The sequence below is a fragment of the Syngnathus scovelli genome, chromosome 5 (genome assembly GCF_024217435.2).
Source record: "Syngnathus scovelli strain Florida chromosome 5, RoL_Ssco_1.2, whole genome shotgun sequence".
NCBI classification, from domain to species: Eukaryota; Metazoa; Chordata; class Actinopteri; order Syngnathiformes; family Syngnathidae; genus Syngnathus; species Syngnathus scovelli.
Window position 1 is genome coordinate 5,610,890 of NC_090851.1, and position 27,525 is coordinate 5,638,414.

General features: G+C 40.9%; 1 protein-coding gene and 1 long non-coding RNA gene across 16 annotated transcripts in view; one reads left to right on the forward strand and one right to left on the reverse strand.

Moving 5' to 3' along the window:
• Positions 1-27,525, forward strand: part of adgrl3.1 (adhesion G protein-coupled receptor L3.1) — a 114,734-nt gene that overhangs the window by 64,056 nt on the left and 23,153 nt on the right. For 12 of the 14 annotated variants that reach the window (XM_049721860.2, XM_049721863.2, XM_049721864.2 and 9 more), the window contains exons 8-15: positions 10,237-10,644; positions 11,021-11,124; positions 12,439-12,624; positions 14,055-14,093; positions 20,889-21,072; positions 25,563-25,685; positions 25,756-25,961; positions 27,000-27,176. In XM_049721860.2, the coding sequence (XP_049577817.1) occupies positions 10,237-10,644; positions 11,021-11,124; positions 12,439-12,624; positions 14,055-14,093; positions 20,889-21,072; positions 25,563-25,685; positions 25,756-25,961; positions 27,000-27,176 (1,427 nt within the window). The remainder of the gene's footprint in view (positions 1-10,236; positions 10,645-11,020; positions 11,125-12,438; positions 12,625-14,054; positions 14,094-20,888; positions 21,073-25,562; positions 25,686-25,755; positions 25,962-26,999; positions 27,177-27,525) is intronic. The other 2 variants (XM_049721861.2, XM_049721873.2) reach the window with 1 other exon arrangement.
• The window catches only part of LOC125969610 (uncharacterized), a 37,624-nt gene continuing 27,926 nt past the window's right edge, over positions 17,828-27,525 (reverse strand). Inside the window, exons 3-4 of one of the 2 annotated variants that reach the window (XR_007481632.1) lie at positions 27,135-27,214; positions 17,828-17,868 (exon numbers count right to left, since the gene is read on the reverse strand). This is a non-coding gene — a long non-coding RNA (uncharacterized lncRNA). Of the gene's footprint in view, positions 17,869-21,355; positions 22,092-27,134; positions 27,215-27,525 lie in introns of those variants that run through there. The other variant, XR_007481631.1, reaches the window with a different exon arrangement.

A 27,525-nucleotide genomic window follows, 5' to 3' on the forward strand; every position in this document is an offset into this window, starting at 1 on the left:
CAAAAGATGAGAAATATTATATAGGACAATGACATACGGACGTGCTGTTGTTAGCTTTAAAGCAGGGGCACTGACAAGCGAGTGGCAGTGCATGTTTGGCAAAGGCACAAGAAAATTGTATTTTCAATCAGCACTACTAACAGAGTTTCTAAAAATGATTTTCCACTTTTCTTTTAACATTGAAATAATTTGAGGATTGGCATATTAACCCAGGGCTTCTCAATTCTTATTTGTAATGCCACCTGAGGAAGGAGAAAATATTTGACCCTGAATAAATATTAATTGTCTATAAAATTATTATAAGTACACCTCTGCAGAGGTGCACTACCTACTGTAGTGAATGTGCAATTACACTTTTTTCTAGTATGCGGAGAAAACATGTTCCTTGGGGTAGTACAGTTATAAAGCTGATGAAACAGACTGACAGTGAGAATTTGTTATATTTTTTTTCAAGTATCATGGTACTGGATGCAGATATAGTTAGCTCTTTGATATCAGCTACTGATGCACCAACTGCTCTCATATTCATATGAAGTTTCTAGATAATCTGCAATTTGGTTGTTGCATCAAATTTTGTTTCCTATTCACTCCTGTTTTTCAGTGTGCAGCGCACAGCAGCTGTTCGTTTTTTTTTTTTCCTTTTCTTCTCGCTACCAGACACAACTGACAATGAACCACCTACGCGCAATGAATTGTTTTGGGGCTTTGCTGTGGGATGAGGTTCAGTCTCTGTTGATTCAAAGTTTAGCTAACAAAACAAAACAGGCAAATTTAAATCTGTGCAGTTATCTGAAGTTAAATACGCATGGATACCTTACTCGTTTAATCGGATGGACAACTTATATGGATGTTCCAGGTGGTTTCTGTGAGAGTCTGGGGTCAAGTTGTATTAAGTCGAGAGATCACTTTAGACTCTACAGTAATGTGATGTTTGAACCAACTCTGGACACATAAGAGTGTAAGCTTGAGGCCATAAGTACTATTTTCCCAGTGTAATCTTCTTTCAATGCTTTCAATGGAGTCTTCAAGACAGTCTGGCTATGTGGTTTATTAAATGTTGCCCAAATTCACACATGCTCTTACATCGAGTAAAGAGGCGCAGTACAGCGAATTACAGAGAGAAGCGGCATCAAATTTGGTTTGTACCGATCAGGGCTTTAAAAATGTGCGATGGCGTGCATCGCACTTGTGCAACGTAGTTATCCTATTCATGATTGCACATGCATGTTTATCGTTGTACACTTGAGTGTGATCACTGTCATAATGGAGCTTCGAGTGTGTCAGGAGGGTCTAAAGAGGAGATCAATGAGGATTCAATGTGGAGAATGACCTCCAATGCACATCAACAAGCCAGACTGCTGACCAGCCAGAGATAAATACATACAATCAATGCGGCCTCGCTGCTTTACGCTGCGCCTCCCTTGACGCTATCGCTCAATGAAGACAAGGAATAAATTAGCTACCTCAACTGCATGATTTTCTCATTGTGGGGAATATCAGGTGACAAGTAAGCTTCTTCTACCGAGATCTCGCAAAATTGCTGCATTGGAGTTGTAAATCTCAAGGTGGAGCTGCTGTCAGACAGCTGTCGGAGGTGACTCTCAAACAACATCAACTTCAAATAACAACGGATCTTTTATGGACCGTCAATGAAAGTGGAACTATGCTGCAACTGTGTGCATCTCCACGGTGACATCAGAAAATTACTTTTGTGACATGACGTGACAACATAGTTAAATTCAATTTTCTCCACTAAGATAACAGTCTGGATATATATATATATATATATATATATATATATATATATATATAGATAGATAGATATAGATATAGTTATAGATATAGATATATAGATATATATAGAATTTTTTTTTTAATTTGAGTGTATAAAGGTATGAATTTATACACCTTTAATGGGGACACTAACACCTTCACATGCTGAAATACATTTGGCAGCTCAGTAATGCCAAGGTGTCATTCACCTTCCAAATAAGATACAGGAACGAGAAACTGAGCTGACGACATTTTTTTCCCCTTTTGCCACCTGCACTTTCTGATATTTGTTGGAATATGCTTTAGTACACTTCTTCAGGGTAGGGAGCCTTGCAGAACACAGAATATTTGACACAGCTTCAGCCACTGTGTTTTTCGCTGGTACTGCATGTTACGAACAAGACTCGGATTCAGATCGGGGGCGTAAACACAAGTAGCCATTCCCTACCTCCAGCCATCCAAAATGGTACGTGATGAGCAAACTGTCTGCTTTCAAAGTTGAAGATAATCCTTCACTGAGAAGATTGCTTATTGATCTCCTGAGGGAAAATTCAAGATCAGTTCAGTTTGTGGTTTGTTTCATGAAGAAATATTCTGCTAAGCTATGTGTGTGCGCGTGCGTGTTCTTGATTGGATTCTGATTTTAACAATTTAGTGATCCGTCCTCAATTTTCCCCATTTAAATCCTTTAAGGCAGATTTTTTTTCAAAAAGGTTATACTTTTTATTGCAGGGTGCATGAACTCGTCACCAACAAGAGATGAGCATTTTATGTAAAACCAAATGCGTCTGCTTGTTTGAAGAAAACTTTAAACTTAGTCTTTGTTTTCATATTTTTGTCATATTTTGTTTCCGCTAGAGATTCTTTAAGGGTCTCATCAATATGCAACCAACTCCAATACGGCAGCACAGCTCAGAAAAAAACTGAAAAAAACCCCAGTAAAGTTTTCTTTCAAAATCCAACTTTGAATATCACAAGCAAGAAGTCTTCTCAGGCTAAGCAAAAGGTGACACAAAAATACCCACATGTAATGCGCCGGATCGACGTCGGAAGTAGGCAACGGGAATTTGAATGTTTGAAAGCCACATTTTTTTTTTTTTTTCTCCTCTTGGCACTTGAGAAGAAAGTGAACCGGCTCGTTTTTGTCCCACGTCTGTTTGTGTTTAGTCTTTGTCTGCCGAGTCTCCCATTCTCTCTCACTCGTCATCATTCACACAAGCACTCACAATGGCAGGAATCTTAACATTTCCCCTTCCCTTATTCATATATCTTTCTTTTAGCCAACCTTGTTTTTCTCTGGCTTTACTTATCGCCCACTTAATCTGCCCTCTTTTTCAGTTCCCGGATCACTTAAGGAACGTCCTCATACTAATCGAGACCACGCACATGAACGTCTAAAGTCAAAGTCACTTCTCAACATCGGCCTTCTCCCCAACCCTTCACTTCCCAACATTCCCATGTAAACTCATTTCTGTTTATGGACTTGTTTCATCATGTCCTCGTACATGCATATTGTAGAGGCCAAGCCTACGCAAGCAGCGTGGCGCAGATGAAACGTTTGAATAATTTAACACATCCAGTCTGCTTTGCCTTGCTCTTTGGAAAGTTGTTTTTTTTCCCAACAAAGTTGCAAACGTAATTCATGATGCATCTCTATCCCTTTTCCCAGCTTTGTTTTGCTGCATCCTGCTTTATTGTGTTAGTTGATTTTTTTTCTATTTCAGATCTGGAGACCTAGTTACCTTTCGAATTCTTCTATTCACACAATTCCTAGTTCCACCCACAGTATCTAGTAACCTCCTCACATATAAATAGTTTTCTATTTCTTCCATCTATCTATTGATTTCCCTACTTGCTTGCTTCCCTATCTAAAGTATTTATTGGTCTACAAACTTTCACAGACGAGTATTAACTTACCGGAATTTCCGGACTATAAAACCCCACTATTTGCACAAGCTTTGAATTTATCTTATAATCCAATGCAATTTATCTACGGATTTTTTCCCCATTGTTTTATTATATTGTAAACAAATACCCTGTTTTGGTAATAAGGCTAATAGAAATGAGGACATTTACTAATTTAAAACATCTGCGGAATATAAGTCGGTGCATCTTATATAGGTGTGTGGCTAATAGTCAGGAAATTACAGTACTTATGCAGTACTTTAATTCTCTTCCAAGGTAGAACATACTTTTTTGGAAGAATCTTTGGAAAAGTATTATTTTACCTGCTCATTACACTTTGGCAAAACTATAGCTTGGTTGTCCATATTTCAATTACTGGTGATTTGAAAATACTTTTCCTTAGCTATCATACTTTGCATGATTGCAATGCTGCGGTAGGGGATGACCTCTTGAAGCAACAAACAAAAACTCAATTAGTGTCATCCCCTTTCGCATAAGTGTCGCAAGTGATCTCCTCAATCACAGCGAGTCATTAAAATGTGGTATTATATCATTGTGTTTAATAGACGGCCATACTGGACTGAACTCGAATTGGCCCTTCTCGCCACTCTGTCAGTTAGCGGAAATTTAAAAGTTCACCTCTCAACCTTAATGGCTGAGATCACAGTGTCCCATTTCCTTGGGAAGTCAAGCATGGAGTAGCTATTGTCTTAACCCTCTGCCATTTATTTACTCCCCCCGTGTCCTCTCCTCACCCCTACCCCCGTCTCCTCTGCTTTGCTCTCCTGTCCTCTTTCTCCTCTCCTGTTCTACCTCTTTGCCAGCTCTCCTCTCCTGCTGTCGTTTCCTCCCCTCTTCCCCTCCGTTCCACCGCTCCTTCCTGATTGCAATCAGCCGGTAGGGATAAGCATGGCAGGAAATGTTGGAAACAAGCTTAAGTAGAGAGAATAACACCGGTTTATGGCTGGAGTGGAGAACCCTCTTTCACCACATTACTGATTACTCTGAGCCTCAGCACACACCAGTTTGTGTGTGTGTTTGCTTGTGTGTCCTTGAGCTTCTACTGCGGACTTTTTCATCCAAAGGGTTGTGTCTGCGTGGGGAATTTTAAAGTGATAAATCATATTATGAGAACATTTGTGAATCTTGTTAAATCTAAACTTCACCAACTTGCAAAAGTGTGATATCACAATCTTACACGTTAATACCGCAGCTCTCACTTCTTTCCTAAGGGGCTTTATTCCTCACTCACATCTTCCACTTGCATTCGTAGCTTCTTTCTCTGCTTTTCCATTCCCAGCCCCATCTTCTCCTCTGCTAAACAGATTACGACGCAAGCTCCTCACCAGAGACTTTTCTTTAGAGAGTCTGCAACACCTGTTCTTTGCCTGCGGTGTGTCCTTATCGATTGAAAGGCCCCCGCCAGGCCGTCTGTGCGTGTTTGGCTTCCACGACGCTTCTCCGTCTACTGAGCGGCCCGGTGCCAAATTAGGCTGGCATATCCGGAACACCGGGGTGGAGGGGAGACCCACTGTATTGCAAGAAATGAATACACGTTTCACAGCTAACAATTATTATTAATAGTTAATGGATTAACCTGATGCAGATTTACTGAGAGGTACGGTCAAGTATTTGTGACGACAAATCCAGACACACAAACTGCGTATCTTGGAAAATGGACTCTACATTTATTGAACACAATAAGAAAACAGCATTATTTGAAAAAGGTATTAAAAAACAGTGCTCGGTATGGCTCGAGGAAAAAGGTGGCGATGAAAAGCCTTTTTGGAAGTCGGTGCCTCAAATTGAAGGACCCAGGTGTTAGGTTCTGCAGCATGTGCTTGAGTAAATTGGTGTATGGCAACAGTGCGATGGAAGTGCTTGTTAGCCAAGAAAGGAAGCTCAGCCACAAAGCTTTGGTTTGTGCTCTCACTTGTACATCTAGTGTAGACCCACCACAGCCGCTTCAATGACTCGCATTACTTTTAGATAGAGTCCAAATAGATAGTAACTAAAATAACAGGAAAACAAAATATACATTGCTTTGAACGAGCGGTAGGCCGCAAAGCGCAACTGACCCCGGTATGCCATGCTTATGCAACGAAAAAACTAGTCCAGGTTGGATGTGTTTGTAAAGAAAAATCTGATTTAATTAAATGTGCATACAAAATTAACAGTTGAACTTGTCAGGACCTGCCAGCCATTTGGATGGAGGCTTTATTAGCTGAGGTGGCATTCTATCTTGAAACTATCGCTGCTTTGAAGTGCGCTATTCTGTCTTATCAGCAAGCTCGAGCCACTCGCCACAAGCTCTGTGGATGTGTGTGTGCGAGTGTGTGTGTGTCAGCCATAGGGAGAGTGTGTTATCGCAGTATGCAGCCCTGTCCAATGTTTGGGCTGCCTCGAATGCTTTGTGTCCTCGAGTTAGATTATCGTTTTGCCTTGGAAGCGTCCCTTCCCACCCTTCGAGTAGGGGGTAGGGTGTGTGTGTGTGTGTGTTTTAACGATACTGCATATTGTAAAACCCATACCACCACTTCCTTAACGCACCCCTTTTTTTTTTTTTTTCTCACCCACTTCCTGTTCTTTCAGCCTGTCTTTCCCTGACCATGTTGGAATCCTGCCAGGTTTGTCTTCGCTCCTGCTCTTTCTTCCACCCCCCTTCAGCCTCTTGGTGTTGACGATTTACAGGTCCCTTTGTTTATTGAGTGAGAAGTCAACAAGAGTACTCCAGGCTACAGAGTGCATGTGAGGCGGGCAGATATATGCAGTCTTATAGCCGCATGGAGAAAACGCACAACACAAACACGCACTACACAATCATGATCCAACATCATGTCTGTCCACATTTTGGAGGATGGCATGTTTTCTTTCCAAGCCCCTTTGGTGGTCTAGCATTGTGAACTGACCTAACCCGCGTGTGTAAAAATGCTACTGGGATCAGCAATAACGCGCAAAACGAGACACATTTCAGTCCACTGCTGACATTAAAGGCTCTTAGAACAACAGTCAAGGACTTTGTGTGTGTGTGTAGTTTGCATGTTTGTTTTTGCCAACAACTACAAACAAGGGAGGTCGATTTTCTGTCACTTTCATTGACCAAGGCGCTGACACAGAATCTGGATTTGGTCCCACAGCGCCAAACAGTTGCTCCTAGGGGATAGACTACGTGTTGAGGGAAAATTTTGCTGACAAATGAAGTACTGTAGCAAAAACAAAAATAAGTCCTGACCTTGAATTTATGGTTAATGTTTGGAGATTATCATAATTAGTTCTATTAGGGTTCTATAACTCTTTGCAAAAGGAAGTTTGGTATTGTCATACTGCAACAAATAGCCTCGGGCGATATATGAACATTGCTGCCGAGCTTTCAACTTTCCTTGAAAGAGTTTGTTGCAGCATAATAGTTGATAAAAAACAATGTCATCAAAAACAATTAGCGGCCGTTCTGAAAGTTTTGATCCAACCTATCACATCATTTTATACAGCTGTCAGACTGTGTTAAGTTGAATTCATTTCATTTTTGCCAGGCATGTGAAGAACAGTATTTTGAAACATATCGCTTGGAAATATGTGCTGGTGTGACAATAACAATTTTCAACTTTAAAAACTCAATTTCAAATAACTACCAATAAATAAATTGGTGAGAAAATACAAATAGAATCTTCAAAACAAAGGTAAGACAAAATAATATTGTGCAGTCTGTATGGAGTACAAACTTACATTTAGAAGAAAGTTGTGATTGAGCACTATTAATATACCTTGTTTTCAATATTACCACTTCTGGAAGTCGATGCTAATTCTAATTAGCATATCAAAGGGCTTTTATTCTGATTTAATGACTAATAATAATATATCACTGGTAATGTTTATAAAACAAAGCATGTTTGTATTTAAATATGTTTGTAATTATTTTTGTAGTGTTTGTTTTTACACTAAACTCCAACTGTGGTGTCATTACACGGTGCAATCAGGGTACTTTCATAAAGTAGCTTGGGCACGTTAATCATTTTTATTCGATTATAATGTTCACATGATCGTGACAAGCAAAAATCAAAAGCATGATTCAATTACAAATAATTGCCCGGCAATTGTAGTGATAGATATAACGTGTCGTGCTGTTTTCTGTGTAATGTGCATCACAGAGCAAAGCACGCTAACAGCCCGGGCAGCTTGATCGACAAATCAACGCGTCTACAACCCTCCATACTTTTTTTTTTTTTCACTATGCCGACGTTATGTCACATACGTCTGCAATTTCTTTAAAAGCAGCTCGAGTGGCACTCATGATGAATTTATGGTTTTTACAAAAAGATGTTATCACCTTAAAGAAAAGAACGTTCAAAAGGGATAAATGCGATAAAAAAGTGTTTTTTGTCAAATAGAATTCAAAATAGGGAGAATAAAAAGTGTGAACAAGAAAGTTACGAGTGAGCAATCAAGTCAGAAAATGTCAGGTGGAAAATGTCAAGAGAGCAGCAGAGGAAAAGAAAAGACAGAGATGATGTGGCCCCTTGCCTATGATGCTCGCAGGCTTTTATGTTGCCTCACCCCTAGCTGCCAGCCCTGTTTTCAGCCTTGTACTCAAATGACAGCAGACATCACCCTCAGACACACACACATACACACTCACACCATTACTGTTGTGGCAAGGCTCCTAATCGCGCATCCCACACACACACTTTTTTTTTTCCATCATGAGCGCACACACACACAGATTGACAGCTCGTCCCTAGGCCACTGCTGACACACATGATTGATGGCAATGTTCCGTGGAGAATGCATAAGGCAGGGCCAGCAATAATTCAGGAACAGGGAGCAGCTCTGTTTAGGTTGAGAAACACTCCATTAAGTTATGAAGAGAACAGAACCAATGTACAGAAGGTACAGCGGGATGTTTCACGGCTGTCAGTTAAGCGGGCCGGCCAGGGAAAAACACAGAGGGAAGGTGGTTTTCATTAAAGTCCACAGAAAGGGTCAACTTGTGGTCACAATGAATAATATAGACACCACCTCATTGCAAATATCCACAAAGACCTTCTTCTCATTCTACCCACTCTTTTATTCACACCCAAAGGACTGTGCAAATATCATTAAATCAATGGTAACAAGCATCGCAGTAAAAAGAAGGTGACTCCATGACCTCACACAGATATATTTGAAAAAAGCTAATTTAGCCAGACCATCATTACAACAGTAAACATGACAAGCAATCTCATACAAAGGCACCAGGGGAGAGGGCTCAGTATTTTCTGTCTAGTCGGTTTGGCATTTAACTAAAGTTCCTAGATTAAGTTGTGATTTTATTTAGCAGATTAATGCTGCCTCAATTGCAGAGATCCACTAGTTGCATTTAAGTAAAGATCTTTGTAGCGACTAACCTCTGTTCCAGTAGTCGCTGCATGGGCATAGGAGATGTTGACAACTTGTCCCTCAGACCGGCAATTGTCCTTGCTGTATTCCTTTCTGTAGTATGGCTTGCTTTCCACTCAAAAGATGATTTAATTGCAAGTATTCAACTGACTAAGTGTCCAAGTGACAGAGTGGTTAAAAACTCCATGACCTTTGACCCCCACCCTGAGCACCTCCACCTGTGGTCATTATAAGGACTAGGAGATACTCACACTGCCATCCTTGGCCAGCTGCTGCAAGTGCGAAAACATGATAAACTTGTGGCTCCGACAATCTACTTTGCTGGTTGCGGCCAAGCAGTGCTTCATGATATGATTAATCAACAATCAATTCCACACAATTATCAAAACACTTAAAAATCAATTATTTGAAGAATCTGTGATGATGCCCATCCACCGTTAAGATGGAAATAAAAATGACAGAGATGCCCTCACAAGTTCTCTCTAAAGGTTTCATTTGAAAGCATTTTTAATTAAAGATGTGAGCATGGGCTCTGCCTTGGCCTCTGTGCAGGCAATGTGTAAATATTTCCCTTTATCTAACACACTATAATGCAATATTGATTTGCACCACACAGAGCTGCAGCAGCAAGTTCAGAGATAGAATGAGACAAGCTGCTATCGTATGTGCACTTTCGGAGACGCTGTGCATCAAACACTCATGCCATATTTTTCCCTCCTGCTATGCCTTCCGTTCCTTCTTTATTTCTGAGCTCAATGTGAATAATTAAGACTATTTTATTTTATTACACATATTGACCATGATGCATCCCATGATGTCACTGTATCATGAATTATGTATGACACAATGATGCAATACAGTGTCATGTACTTTTACAATACTATTTATAGTATAATTATGTAAATAATAAATATTTATAATATCAGTAACCTTTGTTTGCTTTCACAAAGGGTAAGATCGACTACATACACACAAGATAACGGGGAGCAGGTTTTAACAATTAGGCCGAGGAAGACAAATCAAATTGGCAGGAAAGGCAAGATGCTTGAAATGAGGGGAGAGACAATTACAAAATACAGGATGGGACGTTGAACATAAATAGAATAATGCGATGAAATGGGCGAACTGTATTTGCGGGTCTTGGTGCTTAACCTTTGCCTTTCTGTTGCCTGTCTTCCTACGTAGACTTCCGCCCGCCCATGATCCCTCCGAACAGAGGAGGAGGGGGTGCAGTCGGAGGAGGCTCCTCATCCTCAACCAGTCGTTCGACCACCACTCGCGCTCCCCCTTACTACACCACCCCGCGTCCTCTCCTCACCACCTCACCGGGACAGCGATACCGAACCACCACAACAGTCCGCCAGCCTGTCATGAATCCGGCCGGCGGTTCACCGTCAGACACCAATCAGATCCCAGACACCAACCGCAAAGCCGGGGACCGCTTCCCACCCGTGCAGGTCCCCCCGGCGCCACCGCAACCCCCAGCTTTGCCTCCCCAAGACTTTTGTAGCCCTCGAGTGATGGCTGATATTTCGTGGCCCCGCACCCAGCAAGGCCAACTCGCCAAGCAGCCGTGCCCGGTCGGGACGCTCGGTAAGTGGATGATGTCACTGTGTGAAATGTTTATGTTCAAAGTATCTTCTACTAATTAAGACTAATGAGGATTTTACCGCCCTATTGGGAAAGGGTTCAAATGTTCCAAGGAAATGATCACGATGTAACAATGTAGCTCCACTTGAAGGTCAAGGCTAAGATTTTTTTAACAGATGATGAACATGTTATCTTGTACGTCCATTCATCACAACACACGTGTACAGTAGTGTACCTCCACGGGATACATTGTTCATGTTAATTTGCTTACATGACAAAGACCTCCCGCATGCTCCCCCCGCGGGCACGGCATGAAGTGTCGGAGTCTTTTGTTGAATGTCAGGGCTGTCTCACCTTATTAGTTTTGCTACTCTCGCAGGCGTGGCCACATACATGTGCATGGCCCACTTGGGCTACTGGGATCCTCAAGGCCCTGACCTCAGCAACTGCACGTCTCCTTGGGTCAACCACATCATGCAGAAAGTAAGTGTGGCTGTTTCTGCCTGCCCTTGTGAGGATGTGTGCTATGATAGTTTCCCAGAGCATCATTTCTCACGCATGGAGATACAACAACCACAGGGAGTGATTTATCCCGCATGTATCCATCTCTATTTGTCAAGCTACCAACTAGTGCTTGAAACACAAGAGATTGTATATAGCTGTTGGGAGTACAGATATCTCCAGGTTTTTTTTTTTTTTTTTTTTTGTGTTGATGGTTTGCTTTCTGCCGATATCGTGAGACAAAAAATGCTAGAGGCTTAACGCAATGAGGAAGCCGTGTTTGGAAAGGGAAGCTATTACTTTACCCAGTCCAAACACCGCTGCTCTGATCATTGACTTGGTCAGTAAACTATCAACATCAAACATTAGACAGTTGCAGCAATGATGCGCATTTTGAGCTGGCTTCCTCGCTCACCCCATTCACTGACCTGCAGCGAGACCCGCTGGGTGCATTTTGGCAGCACGCACGATGCACTGATCTAGTGGTACATGAGGGGATTGTAAATATTGTTAGGTAATTGTAAAACACAATATCTATACAGGTTTTTATTGATCTATAAAAGCTGACATATATTAAAAACAATGATGGAGTGATTTGCAATGAATGGGCCATCCGGCTACTTATCTTACAATCCTTTATCAACTCACTTTCCTCTTCCATTCTATTGGTTGGGATGTCAACAATTTCAGTGAGATTTTATACTGCCTGAAGGTTAAATAATAAACAGCAAATATTTTGCTATTCTATGGTACAGGAAATCTATAAAATTATTAGTGTTTTTTTACTTTGTGTTTAAAAATATACAAAACTTATTTTTCTATCTTATCAAAATATAATTAATATTTTATCAATTATATGAATTATTAGTACTAATTCCAATTTGGTGAGGTTTTAATTTTTTCCATGGTATCAAAATGACAACACTGCTTATGAGAGTCATATACTAAAATCTGAGATTTCTATTTACTTAATGTCCTATAATACATTTTCCTAAATCTAAACTAACCGTATTGTGTTGGACTGTAGAAGTTCTACTGCATGTAATTGTTTATCATGACATTGCCTCAAGTGCAAACCCAGTGGAAAGCGTATTCTATGAATAATTCTCAAAGTTTTTCATTATACCTTTCCTCCTAACGCCCTCGCACATTTTCCCCTCTCCTGCATGCCCCTATCTTTGCTCTCAACTTTCTCTGCAACTTTTTCTCCTTGCTCCAACTCCCACTACGTCGTCCCCAACTCCATCCATCATTGCCTAACCCCCCACCCCTTGGTGTTGTTCTGTTTGCATCCAGCTCCGGTCGGGCGAGACGGCAGCCATCGTGGCCAGGGAGCTGGCAGAGCAGACCAAAGGGCTCCTGCGTCCTGGCGACGTGCCTTCCACGGTGCGGGCCATGGCCCAGCTGGTGGAACTGCTTGACGTGCAGCTGAGGAACCTCACCCCTGGGGGCAAGGACAGCGCCGCCCGCAGCCTCACCAAGGTACTGCGTTGTACGGGTTGGGGTCACACCTCATTATAATGCTAGTATGATAAAAACTGTAGTGTATCTAGAAATACGTGTTACCCATGAATTTAACAAAGTAATGCCCTGACAGAATGGTTTTATTTTAATACTGGTGGCTGTAGTTTGCAAAACTATGCGGCATTTTTTTTATTCCACAGATACTTTAACACGGGTAACAAAAGAGGAGTTCCAGGGAAACGTTTGAGTCCTTAAAGTTTTGGAACTTATTTTTTAGCAGCCGCACAAAAAAGCATACACACAAAAAAAAAAAAAAAGATTTTGCATTCACTGTAGACTTCCATAAATCAAAAGTGTATCCTCAGTATGCAGAAGATCTGATTTATCAGCAGTGAACAAGGAAGAATTTAGCTCTGTAGTTTGTTCATGTAGGCATTCATTAAAGAGAGCCAAGTCAGTGGGGACTCACTGACTGGCTGCCTTGGCTGCCTAATTGACTGGCTGACTCATTTAATGGGAGACTGTTCCTTGATTGTCTTTGCTGAGGTCAACAGTGATAGGCCGACTTTGGGAGTGAGACTGACAGCTGCTGCCAACTCTTATACACTCACTATTTTTTTTAACTTTACTTTCTGAGTCACTGGGCCTGCACCTAGTTACCCTTTCCCAATCTGCCTTGCTGTCTCACGGCAACCTATGCCCTTTCTCCTCGGTTATTTTAAATGAACTTGTCAAAGCTTGTGTACAAGTGGAATCCATTAATACGTGCTTCACAGTTGACCAAATGGCTGGTTAGAGTTGGATTTCTAGATAAGTATTGCTCACTCTGAGAGGAAAAGCGCTACTCCTGATCTCATTAATGACCCAAATCCATAATTAAATCAGTGCGTTTTAAAATGATGGCCATTCATATTTGAGTGGATGACAGTAAAATACACTTAATCGTAGCTATAGAAAATAAATGACTGAATTTGTGTAGCGTAGAGAAATTATTTTAGCTCACCGCAGGTTCTTACAAGATAAACATAAATATCTAGTTAGCAATGGCTTTAAATACAACAACTGATGTTTCTTGAGCAAAATCCGTCAAGCAACGGCAATTTCTTATGTATTTTTATGAACTGCATTGTTGTGAAAACTTCTAAAACTAAAATATAATTATAAGTTTTAATTGGACGATATATTTTTTACAAGCTTTGCTTCTAAGAATGAGATCACAAACTGTGTCAGTAAGGAAACAAAGAATAATAGAAATGACGGTGTTTTGGGAGATGCATTGAAAACACAGGTGAGTGAGACGAATTCTATTTCCAGTCCCCGACGTATATTTGCGTTACGTTAATGATAAAGCTCTGCGTGTGTGTGCATCTTTGCTCACCTCAGGGCACGTTGGTGGGTGAGATGGAGAGGTGTTACATTGCTAACAGTTGAATTGTTTGAATTTACAGCTTCAGAAGAGAGAGAGGTCCTGCAGGTTTTTCACACAGGTATTTCTGTTTCCTGGTATCCGTTGATTGCTTTGCCACACCCCGCTTTGTGTGTTTTGTTTTGTTTTTTTACTTTCACGCTCAGCATGTAATTGATCAAGCAAGCCTTTGTGTGATATCACACATTTGTGATGCGCAATGTGGGTTTGCAGTTGTACTCTGCGGCAGATGTTTTAGGATTTGAATCGAAATCCTTTGAGGAGGGTAATTGAACTCCCCCCTCGACCATAAATGATCGGCATCAGTCATCTGAATCCACAGGTGTTTGCTGACAGTATTTAATCTCCTCAAAGGGTTTGCTTCTTTTGTTTTCATTTCCATGTTTTTCTATCATTTGCAATCAGCGGTACAGATAAGAGACCATGATCAATATCAATAGTTGCTCATCTATTTTGCAGGACCGTGCGCTGAGTTGTAAACGGCCTGCCTGGAAGCAAAATGACTTACTATCCATCTCTATTCATTGAAATGTCTCTTCCACCACTGCTGCATCAGAGAAAGTGAAGTGGAATGATGGATAGTTTGTTGCACACTGGTTCTTGATCATGGTCTCGCTCCTTTAAAATCATACTAACGTGTGTCTGGTCGGCTGAGTGTTCATGGCTTCCATGTCTTTGTCGCTCTGTGGATTGTGGTTAATGTCGCAACCTTGAATGCACAATGGAACAGCACTTAAGCATTATTTGTGTTAATAAACATTTGCTATTTTCGAGAGAGGCTTTCAGACATGTGCAGCCCTTAACTAGAAATGGGGAAAAAATATATTGTACACTTTCCGTTCAAATACAAAGGTAGAAAGGTACATTGGTAATTTGTGATGATATAAATGCGTATGGGTTGCTGGTGGCTAGCTTCAGTGGCGTACTTGAAGTTTATAAAATATCATTTTTTTTACATACTGGTTATACAATGGGATGTTCAGTCTGCCAGCTGCTGTGGATGGATGGATGGATGGATGGATGGATGGATGGATGGATGGATGGATGGATGGATGGATGGATGGATGGATGGATGGATGGATGGATGGATGGATGGAGGGAGGGAGGGAGGGATGGATGGATGGATGGATGGATGGATGGATGGATGGATGGATGGATGGATGGATGGATGGATGGATGGATGGATGGATGGATGGATGGATGGATGGAGGGATGGATGGATGGATGGATGGATGGATGGATGGATGGATGGATGGATGGATGGATGGATGGATGGATGGATGGATGGATGGATGGATGGATGGATGGATGATGATCGTGATACCCCTAATTATGTGTGGCCGAGGCGTTCAACAAGGCTGGTTTTCTCTAACTGAAGCACCTGTTGTGAGTTTCGGCATGCCGGGTTTGAGCAAAGCGGTATTATTGCAAAGCGGCGCACGGACCACCCCAGCGGGAAGCGGGGCGAAACGCGTGCTGCCAAGCTACGCTGGCACTGTGCCACTGAAAAGGCCAATCGATAACCACCAAGAATGTACAGTGCAAATTGGTGAAGTACCATCTGTGTAATCCTCTTAACAAACAATGAAACCAGAATTGCACTGTAGAATTTAGACTCCCATGGAAGAGGTAATAACACAAAGCCAAGGCACCACAGCACCTACGTAGCTCATCTGTGTGCAGGAGACAGCCTGCAGCATCTCATTTTTTGCTCTCACACACGCATTCATACACACCCTTGATGGGCTAGCTCTTTTTCTCCTGATGCAGGCTGTTTTTTTTTTTCCCAACCTCCCCTCCTTTGCAAAAACTATCCACGTCAGCAGCAGTCAGCAATGTCACATCATACAACATGGCTCGGAACTGTATGCATGCTGACACGCACCCCACACACACGTCGCCAAAGTATAAATATAAACTCCCTGATAATTTTAGACATCACAGCGATGTGCCATTTTTTATTTGATGCATTGCCTTCGATCTTATGCATCGGTTCTGCACTTTCAGACAGCTTCAGCCAGGTTCGAAACATTACATCACACACACTTTCTGCTTTGAAGGAGTGGTGGGGGGGTGTTGGTAGTGATCGATTATATAATTAGCTTCTGTAATGCAAAACAAAATTATAGCAGCAGTCCCCTACTCTGCCAGATAGAAATGTGCGTGATTAGGGATGTGGTGTGTTGCTGCCCTCTCCTCGTTAATTATCTGCAGCACTAATTGTCAAGTGAGGAGAGCGTGCAGGAGGTTTGGGTTCTTAATAGAGATGAAAAATAATTGAATTCTCTTCTCTTCTCTCTCTCTCTCTCTCTCTCTCTCTCTCTCTCGCTCTCTCTCTCTCTCTCTCTCTCTCTCTCTCTCTCTCTCTCTCTCTCTCTCTCTCTCTCTCTCTCTCTCTCTCTCTCTCTCTCGCTCTCTGACACACACGCGCACACAGACACACATGTACACGCGTGCATTCCGTTTGGGGGACTGGGGACTCGTTTCATGTATACTAAATTGGCAATTTATTCATGATGAAGTTGGTTATTTGAAGAGGCTTTGATGCTGCAGGCTGGTTGATGGAGGGAGGTAGCGTGTGCAAGGTGCACTGAGAGCTGGAGAGAGGGAATGAGTGATGGAGAGGAGTCGTGGTAGAAATTAAACAGAAAGAAAACCAGCATTTGACTACTTTTCTTTGAAAGCCCGTCGAGAGAATTCGTCATCAGTGGATCGATTGTTGATTATTTTTTTTGAGGGAACGCAACTTGATGCAAGTGTGAGAAGCAGCAGCCAATATAAAAAGCAAATGATGTCATGGCTTTAAATTATTTGAGGCTCACCTCAACTGGTTGCAGCCTAAATACGATTTATTAACAATCATTTCCACAAGACTGTCAGAATTCTCAAGGATCAATTAATGCACTAATCAGTTAGCATGTCGTTCACCGCTGGTGGAAATGAATGCGATCAAAAGAAAACAACACAACGTGCAGTGAGAAGATAGCAATGCTCAATGACAATGCCTAAGGTGCCCTCTATTTATGGATGGCGGGTCATGCTGTGAATGTAAAGCCCGATTTAGCTCTAAACTCGTTCTGTCAGGAAAGACAGAAGAGAAGTCCAACAACAAATGACAGAAAAGACGGCTTCTACCATGAAAACATTCACCAAAACATGCACTTTCTTCAAGCGCAGTCAAGCGAGAAAGAAAAGATTTTTTTTATCCAACTGTTACATCCGAATGCTGTCAGTTTAAAAGTGGGCCTTGCCGTGCGCGAGCGTACACACTGACCCGTCAACGCACTGGCGCTCATGCGTGTGCGCGTTTAGCGAGAAGTAGAACAGGCCGACTCTCGTCTGTCTTGCCGCTCTTGTTTACGCTGGATTACCCCAACGCTTCAAAGAATTTTATTTCTGCCCCATTTACTGGTGTGTCTGTGTGTGTACGTGTGTGTGTTATCTATTTCTGCAGAGTGAGTAGCCCCGAGAAAAAAAGTCATAATTTTAACCCTCGAGCCGTTAGTCTTGTGTAGATGTCACCAAAGGCAACTGTGCTTTAAGACATACACACACACACACACACACACACACACACACACACAGATGGACACACATAGACACACATGACTTTTATGATGTGTCGATGTCTGGACCTCAAGAAAATCTCATACCTTTTTTTCCCCTCAGATACCAGTCCCTCTCCTCTGCAGATGTAATCTCGGCACCCGAGAATTGCATTTCAATGAAAAAGAATTATACGGCATAGAAAATGCAAGATAATCAAAAGTTCAATAAAAAGCTATGAGAAGTTTAATGAGAGTTAGATGGGAGGGTGGGTGGCAGTTGGTGGTTATCTGAAACACATCAAAGTACAGCATGAGGGAATGGAAAACAGAGCCTGCACTGAGAATAGTCCCAGCAAGTGGAGCAGAATGATGCACTGCAATGTTTCCCGCACACACACTCACGCACACATCTCATACATTTGTAAACTTGCATATTAAACAACAAAAAAGGCACCCACACAGTGTTGTTCAGATCTTGTTATTTTTCTTTTCTATCTGATGTAATTCTCCAATGTAAAAAAAAAAAAAAAAGCACAAAAATACTGTAAGTTATTATTAAATGTATTCTGTGCTTCATCTCTCAACAACTAGAAAATTCAATTGTGCGCAATGTCTGAATCACCCAAGCGGATGAAAGGACTATTATTCTGACTTTATTATATGATATTATGATACACACAATGCAAATGTGTTCTTTGTAAAATTGTATGTAGAAAAGAAAATTCTCTCTGCTGGATGAAAAATCTTTGTAATAATTAGTGTCAATCCAAGAGTGTATTGAGAATTTTGTGAGAAATTATGCTGACTTCAAATAAGGAGCTCACAATAATTTGGATAAATAAATAAATGCGCTAGATTTTAGAGCTGCAACTAATTAATTGTCAAAAGATGGCAGCTTCTTTTTAAACATGGAATCCTTTCTTTTAATAGAATAATATTAATAATAGTCAAGTAGCAGTAATATAATAAATATATTTGGACTATTGTCACACAGTCCAAGAAGCAATAGTTATAAAAAGATTAGATTTAATAGTTTAAAAAAAAGTAACGCTGTTCACGTACTTTTCCGCAGCGCCCTTTCAAATGTATTCATCTGTCTCGTGTTGTATTTGTTTTTGTCCTTGTGTTGTCATTTATGTCACACATATATGTGATGTATTGAAAGAAATTATTTGCGATGTGGAAAGGTTGAATCGAAGGCTTTGAAATGAGATACGAGTCAGCAGGGTCTGCTGCAAAGTGATGCCTGACCTTGGCAATTCATTTTGAAGGTCAGTCAGTAACCCGCAGTAGAGGAACAATTATCAACTCATGGTATGTATATCTGCCATGTTGAGGGACTATCAAATTCAACAACATGTTTATTTATTTATTTATTTATTTATTTATTTATTTATTTATTTATTTATTTATTTATGGCAAGCACTAATTTGACAAAATAAACGCTCATTATTTTTTCTAAATGATTCATTTTGTGTAAATCTGCCTACCAGGGGCTTTATTGACAATTGATGTTGACTAAACAAGAAAAAAACATATTGTTTTTGCACGTGTACATATTTGTGCGCTTCATATTATGTCCAACTTTTATTTGGTGGGCGAATCACTGGCTTAATTAGTTTGGTTTCAAAGCAGTCATGCTGCAACTCATGCAACATGCATCACAGCTAATTAGCCGCTAGCCGGAGCGGGGCATTGCTCTATAATTTTAGCAAGCCGGATTCATTTCATTTGTGATTATACAGAGGATGATTTGCCGTCATAAATAAACAGAAAATAGTATGGATCGAATTCTTGTGTTCGTTCTTGAGGCGCATCAACGTGCAGGGGTTGTCATCGCTTTTATCTCCACCGAGCATCATTTTTTTTCTTTAAACAAAATTCAAGTACCTGCATAAAGTTGGTGCAAATAAAAGAAAACATGAATCCAAATTCAAAGTCTCGTCTCAACTAAGCACCGTTTCTTTTTGTGTCCATTGCCGTCCTCTTCAAATCGGCAATAAACTGACATATTTCACTCAACCACAACAGTCCTCACCTGAGACCCCTTATGCCACCTGCTTTCCTCCGACTTCCTCCTCGAGAGGCCTCAAAAGAGCGAGACGCGAGTGAGGCATGGCAGGACGTTTGCAAAGAGGTTGCTTTACAAGTCGAGAGTGAGAAATGGAGGAAAAATTGAGAGGCAGATGGGAGGGTGCGATGTATGTCTATGATAGCACCTGTATTGGCTCTTCTACTTCTCCCAGAGGACGCCTGTCACCGTGGAAGCACTGGACTGTTTTATCGCTCTCCCATGACTCCCTTTTGTGTCTCTTCCCCCTCCACCGCCTCCCCACCATGCTCCATTTTTTTCAGTTTCTCTATCTCTCCCAGGGTCTTTTAAAAATGTGTGTGAAAATGAGGAGGTGAAGTATGAAGGAATGTGGGCAGGAAACAAAATACGTATTAGTTCAGAAAGAATATTTCTTGCACTCTCTTCCGTTTACTCAGCTCGTATATATGAACTCCGAGCAGCTACGCGTGGCTGAATGTGACCCAGTAGACAATCGCATACATCATTTCTTCTCTAAACAGTCCAGTATTGCACCAACTCAAAAATAGCAGTGTTTGTTTGGAAGTGTGCAAAAATTCTCCTGCATGAAGCCACGATAGGATGAGGTTTGTTTTCAAAATGAAAAACGGGAAGGATTTTGAATGGTGCTTCCATTCTAGTTGAGTTTCCTAAATAGATCAACTTTTTCAGTCTTGGTACGAACTTAAACTGAGTCTGGTTTGGTTCCATTGTGCAGAAAAAACATTTGATCTGATCAAATAAAAGAAATCAGGTGGGAGCCTAAAGAGCAAAATAGCGGTGGGAGTCAAGTGAAGAAGGCAAACCAATTCTAGAAATATAAAAATGTATTCAGCTTTATTGTTGTTGTTATTGTCTGCTGGAGTGTCCATTCTCTTGAATCATAAGAGAAAATCTTTGTTGTGATATGTTTTGGTCATTTTTTTGGTACCTGAGGGGGAAACAGGTTTATAAACCTCGCAAATGATTGGCTGACCCGCTTTCAAATGTGCTTTTTAATGTTCTATTTCGTTTGCAACGTCTGCATGGGAATGCCGCATTTGCATCGCTTACATTTTTCTCGACATAATTTATCAACATGATAAATGAGAGGCTGCTACTTTCCCATTGTCTTGTGTTATTGACTGCTCTTGTCACGGAACACGAATGTTACATGGGCTCTTAATGGATTGGCATTAACTGGTCACGTTGGAATCATTTATTAAGTGTTTCCTTCAATGCTTGTGCCGCCCCTCAGGCCATGGTGGAGACGGTGAATAATTTGCTCCAACCGCGAGCCCAGACAGCGTGGAGAGAGCTGTCCACCGGCGAGCAGCTACACTCGGCCACGCTGCTCCTCGACACGGTGGAGACCGGCGCTTTTATGTTGGCTGACAACCTCCTCAAGACAGACACTGTGCAGGAGACCACTGACAACATCCGTAAGTGAAATTTTTCTTCCCTCCATTTACAAAAGCTCCCAAATGCAGACTGCCAAAATGTTCATTTAACAATGAACAAAAGCTTTCAGTATTAAATTTATGCTGCAGCATGAAATGGATTAATTGGATTTCAATTTTTTTTTGTCCTCCAAGATGTTTTAGATAAAAAGTTTTGAATGTTGATTGTTAACTCAAAATACTTTTTAGTAATCCATTCATCAACTATCCACCAATAGATCTGTTTCAGTGTTGTTGTGGAGAGCTACAACATCAATCCATTCACCCTCCTCACTGCCACCATTTATTCACCACTTAATTGCCAATCCACCGATGCATCAATCTCCAGTACACCAACACAACAACAAATCACAAAAAAACTATCACCGACCGTCCATCCATTCACTTTATTGATTACTTCTAATACAGTGGGCTACTCTTATATTAGTAACTGCTTCATTTTTAACTGTGATTTTACAAACCAAAGGCATAAACATTTTATTATGGGATAGTTGCACTGACCAGCTGTACCTGTTAGCATGATAAAAGAAATGGAATAGCTCAAGGATAAACTCTAATTACATTTCTCTCCAAAATGTGATTTAGCGGAAGTAGCCCATTTTGCATCATGTGACAAGTAGTATTTGTATTCCACTGTATCATTGAGCTGCCCTGTATTTAATAAGAAAGACAACTCTGGCAAATGTGAGGTGTTTAATACTGTTAGTTTTAGCCGTTGGAACGTGTCAACATTATTACAGCGCAAATTGAATAGATTGAAAGTTGCTTAACAATATTTGTCGCTATGATATCTACGCCCTGAGCGGCAGAATCAAACAAAATCTTTAATAAGTGTCTTTAATTGCTTTTCACAGTAATTATCACTTTTGCCTAAAATAATTCTGTGGCGGCATGTGCAAAAGGGGTAATGGCTTGATGTGTTACACTGAGCAGGCGTGTAACTGTCAAAGACACGGCAGGATGAAGAGCTTCAATGAGAAGCTTTGACTCCACTGAGACCTCTGCTGAGTGAACACAACACAGAGAAAAAATATGACCTTGAGGCTTCCAAAGCCGGGAATAAATTTGTCAAAGACACCTGTTTTTTTTGTTTTTTTTCTTACGCGACACACACACACACATGCACACATATTTCTAGGCGAAGAAAAACAAAGCTAGTGATTATAGTGTGCTGCATACCACCATCTCTCTTGTGCCTTTCGCTCCTCCATCATTTCTCCTCATTGCATCTCACTGATCTCATCATTCTGATCAGTCGGCTGCAGAGGAAAAACTCTGAAATATGGCCGAGTGAAAAGCCTCAAAGCGTTCAGGCTCAGAACCTGCCTTTAATTGTAGTCCTCGTAAAGAGACAGAACTATGTCGGGTTTGGTCTCGGCTGTACCACTTCCTGCAGAATATGTCTTGTCAGCATTTTTTATAGTTGACAGCCACTACTTGGGTTATTGTTCTAATTTTAAGGTGGAATCATATTTATTTAAGGCGTACAGAAGTTGCTTGTGTTAGCTGAGGCCTCTTATGGGAATATGTTGGTTGTCAGTGCTGGGCCTAATTCTCAAGCGATTGTTTCAGAACATCCACGGCATTGTTGTGCTGTTTAGTGAAAATGATATTTTGCAAAATGAATTCCCAAGTATCAGATTGGTGAATACATCATATTCAATTTACTACTAGATCAGAGCATTTTTCACCATCCAATAGGTGAACAGTATTTAAGGGCCTGAATAGCGGAATTAGCTATTGCTTATTTTTCCATGTGAAGATAATTAGATAATAAAAACTTCTTAATGTTCAATAATATCACTAGCATTATCTCTTTGGACAATTTTGGACATTTTTTCAACAATGGCTCGAAATAATTATACTATTATTAAAATAGTAATCAATTAAATTTTACACTTCTACATTTTTCTCTTCTCCCGTACTGTGTTTTATTTTTTTAGGCATTACTAATCAAAATGTGTAAATATATACGCACACAGTGATTGGTGACCAGACTTCAGACCGGAGATTATTTTATGGGCCCAATTTTCTAACTTTCTTTCTCAACCTTTCAAAAATAATTATCGTATATTTATAGAAGTACCTTTATTAGTTTAAATGAATATCCAATACATGAAGTCGAGGCAGCCCATCGCATTACAGTTTTCATTTAGTATTTCTAACCGTCTAACTTTAAGTGACTCGCCTTTCCTTTCCTAATCAGCGATGGCTTCACAGGAACAAGACACGATGATTTGTAGCTTGTATGTTCGCCTTCATTTCATCTGCCCCCACAACGTGGAGTGTCATTCTTGTTTCTCCCTCCTTCAGCCTTCTCCTCCTCCTCTCTACCCTAGTGCGGTTTGATCTTATGTTTCTCGCACAACACATCAACCGAGCCCCCCCTCCGGTGCAAAGACGTACTCCGCTTGTATGTTATGCCATCAAAGGTGAAAAGGAGGAGCAGGAAGGGAAATGAAGCCAAAGGTGACGAGCGATGAGGAGTCTACGAGAGTGTGCTCGAGGCTGCTGGTGCAATGTCACATGATGCTCACATAGTTTTTCTTTCACCTCACTAGGCAGTGAAATCACAGCTATTCACCTAATGTGGCTCTAACGTTACACTTTACTCACTTAAGTTGAAATAGGTTTCATTGCCACGAACTGTCATTTTCTTTTCCTTCCACACTACTAAGCATCTGCTAAAATGTAGGCTAGCTCATCTCCAAAGAACTCAAAAGAGAAAATAATCTTGTTGTGTGCTCATTTCACTTTTTTGTGCCATTAATCTTCCCTCCCAGCTAATCCAGTGGGCAGATCCGCTGCGATTATCTCTTCTTTTTATTCATAACTGGCCTGATCTCACTTCTCATCATGCTCCTCTACTTCCTCTCCCTTCTATTCCGACTTTCTCCCCCTCTGAGTCTTTCATGGACACTTGCAACAGGAATCTGAATGACGCATCCCAAAGAAGCCCGAGAAGCATGTGACGTTATTAAATGTGTGACTATACGCTTCGGTAATTGGCAGATGAATTAATTATTAGCGGTAGCAAAAGAGTCATTTGAAGGAATAACACAGCGGCATCACCATGTGTGAGAACAATGAAGAACAAGTATGTTTCGCATGAAGCCGATTGTCATGACACGGAGGCTTTAATGAGCAGCTTGTTTTGATACCCTGCTGAGATGCGTATGGATGTACGTGTGTGTTTGCGGCTGGGGCTTGATGTCAGACCCACAGATAGACAACAAAAGATGTTGGACTCCCTGCTACAGTTGTCCTGAATTTGTTGATATGCTTCCTGAGGTGATAGATATTGGATGATGGGCAAAAATATAGTATCTTACAAAGCAGCTAAATAATAGGATGTCTTGTGGATCTATTGGTTTCAGTTATTTTCTCTCTACAGAAGGCATTATTAGGTTTGTATCAAGAATTATTTTCATTTTTACACATAGATAAATACATTTAGGGATGTCAAACTCATTTTTGTCATGGGCTACATTGTAGTCATAGTTTCCTTCATTATGACTGTCAACTAATAGGCAACACAACAAACTGATGAATAAACTAGTTTTGAAATCACACTAGTAAAAACTAAAAACAATATTTTAAAAAGATGAATGGTAATAGGAAACGATGCTAGCAATTTCTCTATTTGATAAAAGTGAAAACAATTTGTAATTTTAGTATTGACACATGAAGTTGATGCATAATTTGTCTTCAGGGGCCAGATAAAATGATGAGGCAGGCTGTATCTGGCCCCCGGGCCTTAGGTTTGACACTTGTGATTTAGCTGATCTTTGACACTATTTTGAAAAATTAAAACACATCTTTTCTTGTATATACTCCAAACTATTGCAGATAAATTTGGTCCGCATGACAACAAGGGAACCTTGCATTTATCTCTACACGTCTTACACGTATTTCACTGATCTCACCCATTTCCTACCTAACCCTTTATCCCAATCCTCTGACAAAAGCCACTTCTTTTCAGCTCCGTTCCGAAGCTCACTTTGACCCCCGCCTCTCACCCCAACCCTCCCACGAGGCTTCCTCTTTTCATCTAATACGTCCTTGTGTGGTTTATTTGATGTGGGCGCTGTTTTCACAGTGAAAGTAGTGTCTAAATCATCAAATTGCTCCGAAACCCAAGATAGTAATACACCAAAGGTTTAATTAGTTGTTAATTAGAATCTTTATCTATTGCATTACACAGCCCCAATCAAGGATGTGCTAACAAACTCTGACGGCTAAATTAGATTCCCACAATGTAAGGATTATCTACACGAAGACACAGTTGCCAATTCAGTCTGTAAAATTTGATTTACTTCACTTTAATGAGTGTCAGATATTTCTAGTTGCATAGTACGGGTGAGAATTGCTTGACGAATGACGTCTGTGAAGCACTTAGTGAGAAAACACGGTAATAACAAACCTGAAATAACATGTTGCGCAATGACTTGACCTACGTGTGTGTGTTCCAGAGCTGGAAGTAGCTAGGCTTAGCACGGACGGGAGCCTCACCGACTTGACATTCCCTCAATCCGAGCTACACGGAAACTCCATCCAGCTGTCAGCAAGCACTCTCAAACAGCATGGTAGAAACGGTAAGAAAGAAATTTCTTTTAGTCTCTGCTCGGAGTCATGGAACGCATCTTTGTGTTGTTTTTCCAACAGGTGAGATTAGGATGGCCTTCGTCCTCTACAGGAACTTGGGCTCCTATCTCTCCACAGAGAACGCCAGCGTCCGACTGAGCAGCGAGGCCGTCTACCCCAACTATTCGGTCATTGTCAACTCCCCCGTCATCATGGCATCCATCAACAAGGAGAGCAACAAGGTTTACCTGTCGGAACCTGTCATCTTCACGGTCAAACATCTACAGGTGAGTACGGCTCACCGCACACCCAGCGACACGCCTGAATACCGCTGAAGTGTCATGCAGGGCAGGGCGATGCAACTAGTCTTCATGAGTGGCAGTGGGTGTGCACACTTGCACAATCTGATTTATTGATTTTTTTTCTACGTCTTGAAAATATGTTTTTTGCGGTTGAACAGGTTATCGGTCACATTAAGTCTAGTTTTTTTAGTGTGTAGACTTTTTTTTATATTCTCCTAACATCATTTTAAAAAAGTCATTCATACAACTTCGACAATTCACTTCATACCACTAAGTGCTTAAAGGTTCCTTGATTTAGAATTACATGACCTAATACCTTTGTCCATAAAGAAGTACCTGTACAAGGATGGAATTATTTTATAGCAAATCCCAACACAATACTCAACAAGTAAATTGTAATAACGAGGGGCCGGGGCCTAATTTGTGATTAAAAAGGCTCTGAAACGCATTAGTACCTTAAATCGTCATTCCCTTTATGATGTGTCACTTTTATATACCCTAATAGGCCTTAAAAAAATCATTGTAGTCCCTGAGAACCAATTGGGCTAAATACTAAATAGTGTGATCCACATATATCAGCTGGTCTAGAACTTGTTAAACAATTTGTTACCAGTTTTATGTCTGACTAAAATATTATTTAGATATATAAAAAATATATATATAAAAACTATTGACCATTTCTTTCTGTACTTCCAATCCATTTGTTGGCAGTAAAAGTGCACTCTGTGTTTTAGGTGCTCATTTGGAAAGTAACACCCAGTTTTCACACCACCACCAGCTCCTTCAGTCACAATTTCACACACACCAAGCACAGCCTTTCTAATGTCACCTCTTGACATGACATTTGTTGCTGCGTATTCTGTCCCTTCTGTTGGTTGTACGCATGTCTCTTTGACTGCCACTAATCATCCTGTTTGTTGTACCGAGCCCTCGAAATGTTTTCTGACAATCAATCCATTTTCTCCATCCCTCCCTCCTGCATTTTATTCCATCTTTAAATCTACTCTGTTTCTCTTATTCCAGCATTCGGAAGAGAACTTCAATCCAAACTGTTCTTTCTGGAGCTACTCCAAGCGTACCATGACAGGATTTTGGTCCACGCAGGACTGTCGTTTGCTGGCCACCAATCGCACCCACACCAGCTGCTCCTGCACTCACCTCACCAGCTTCGCTGTGCTCATGGCCCACGTTGAGGTCAAGGTAGGCTGTGACTCGGGTCGGGCTCGGCCAGCGTGGTTCTGGAACGAATCATGACACAGCTTGATTTGCAGGCAAAGCTGCAGTTACACATCTTAAAAAGGAGGGAGGGGGTGGAGGACAGGAAGAGAATGGGCCCACAACATCTGGCAAATGGATTCCGAATTCTCTCGACTCCACTACTTAGTTATCATACTTTGGAAAGTTTTACAAGTGATTTGACAAACTCTATTAAGATATCCTGATTGTAATATCAGATGTTACTATTTAAGTTATGAAAAACCAGGGACTTCAGTAAATATATGTTTTTCTTATTTTACGCAATCAAGATACAATACTGTCGAAAGTGACG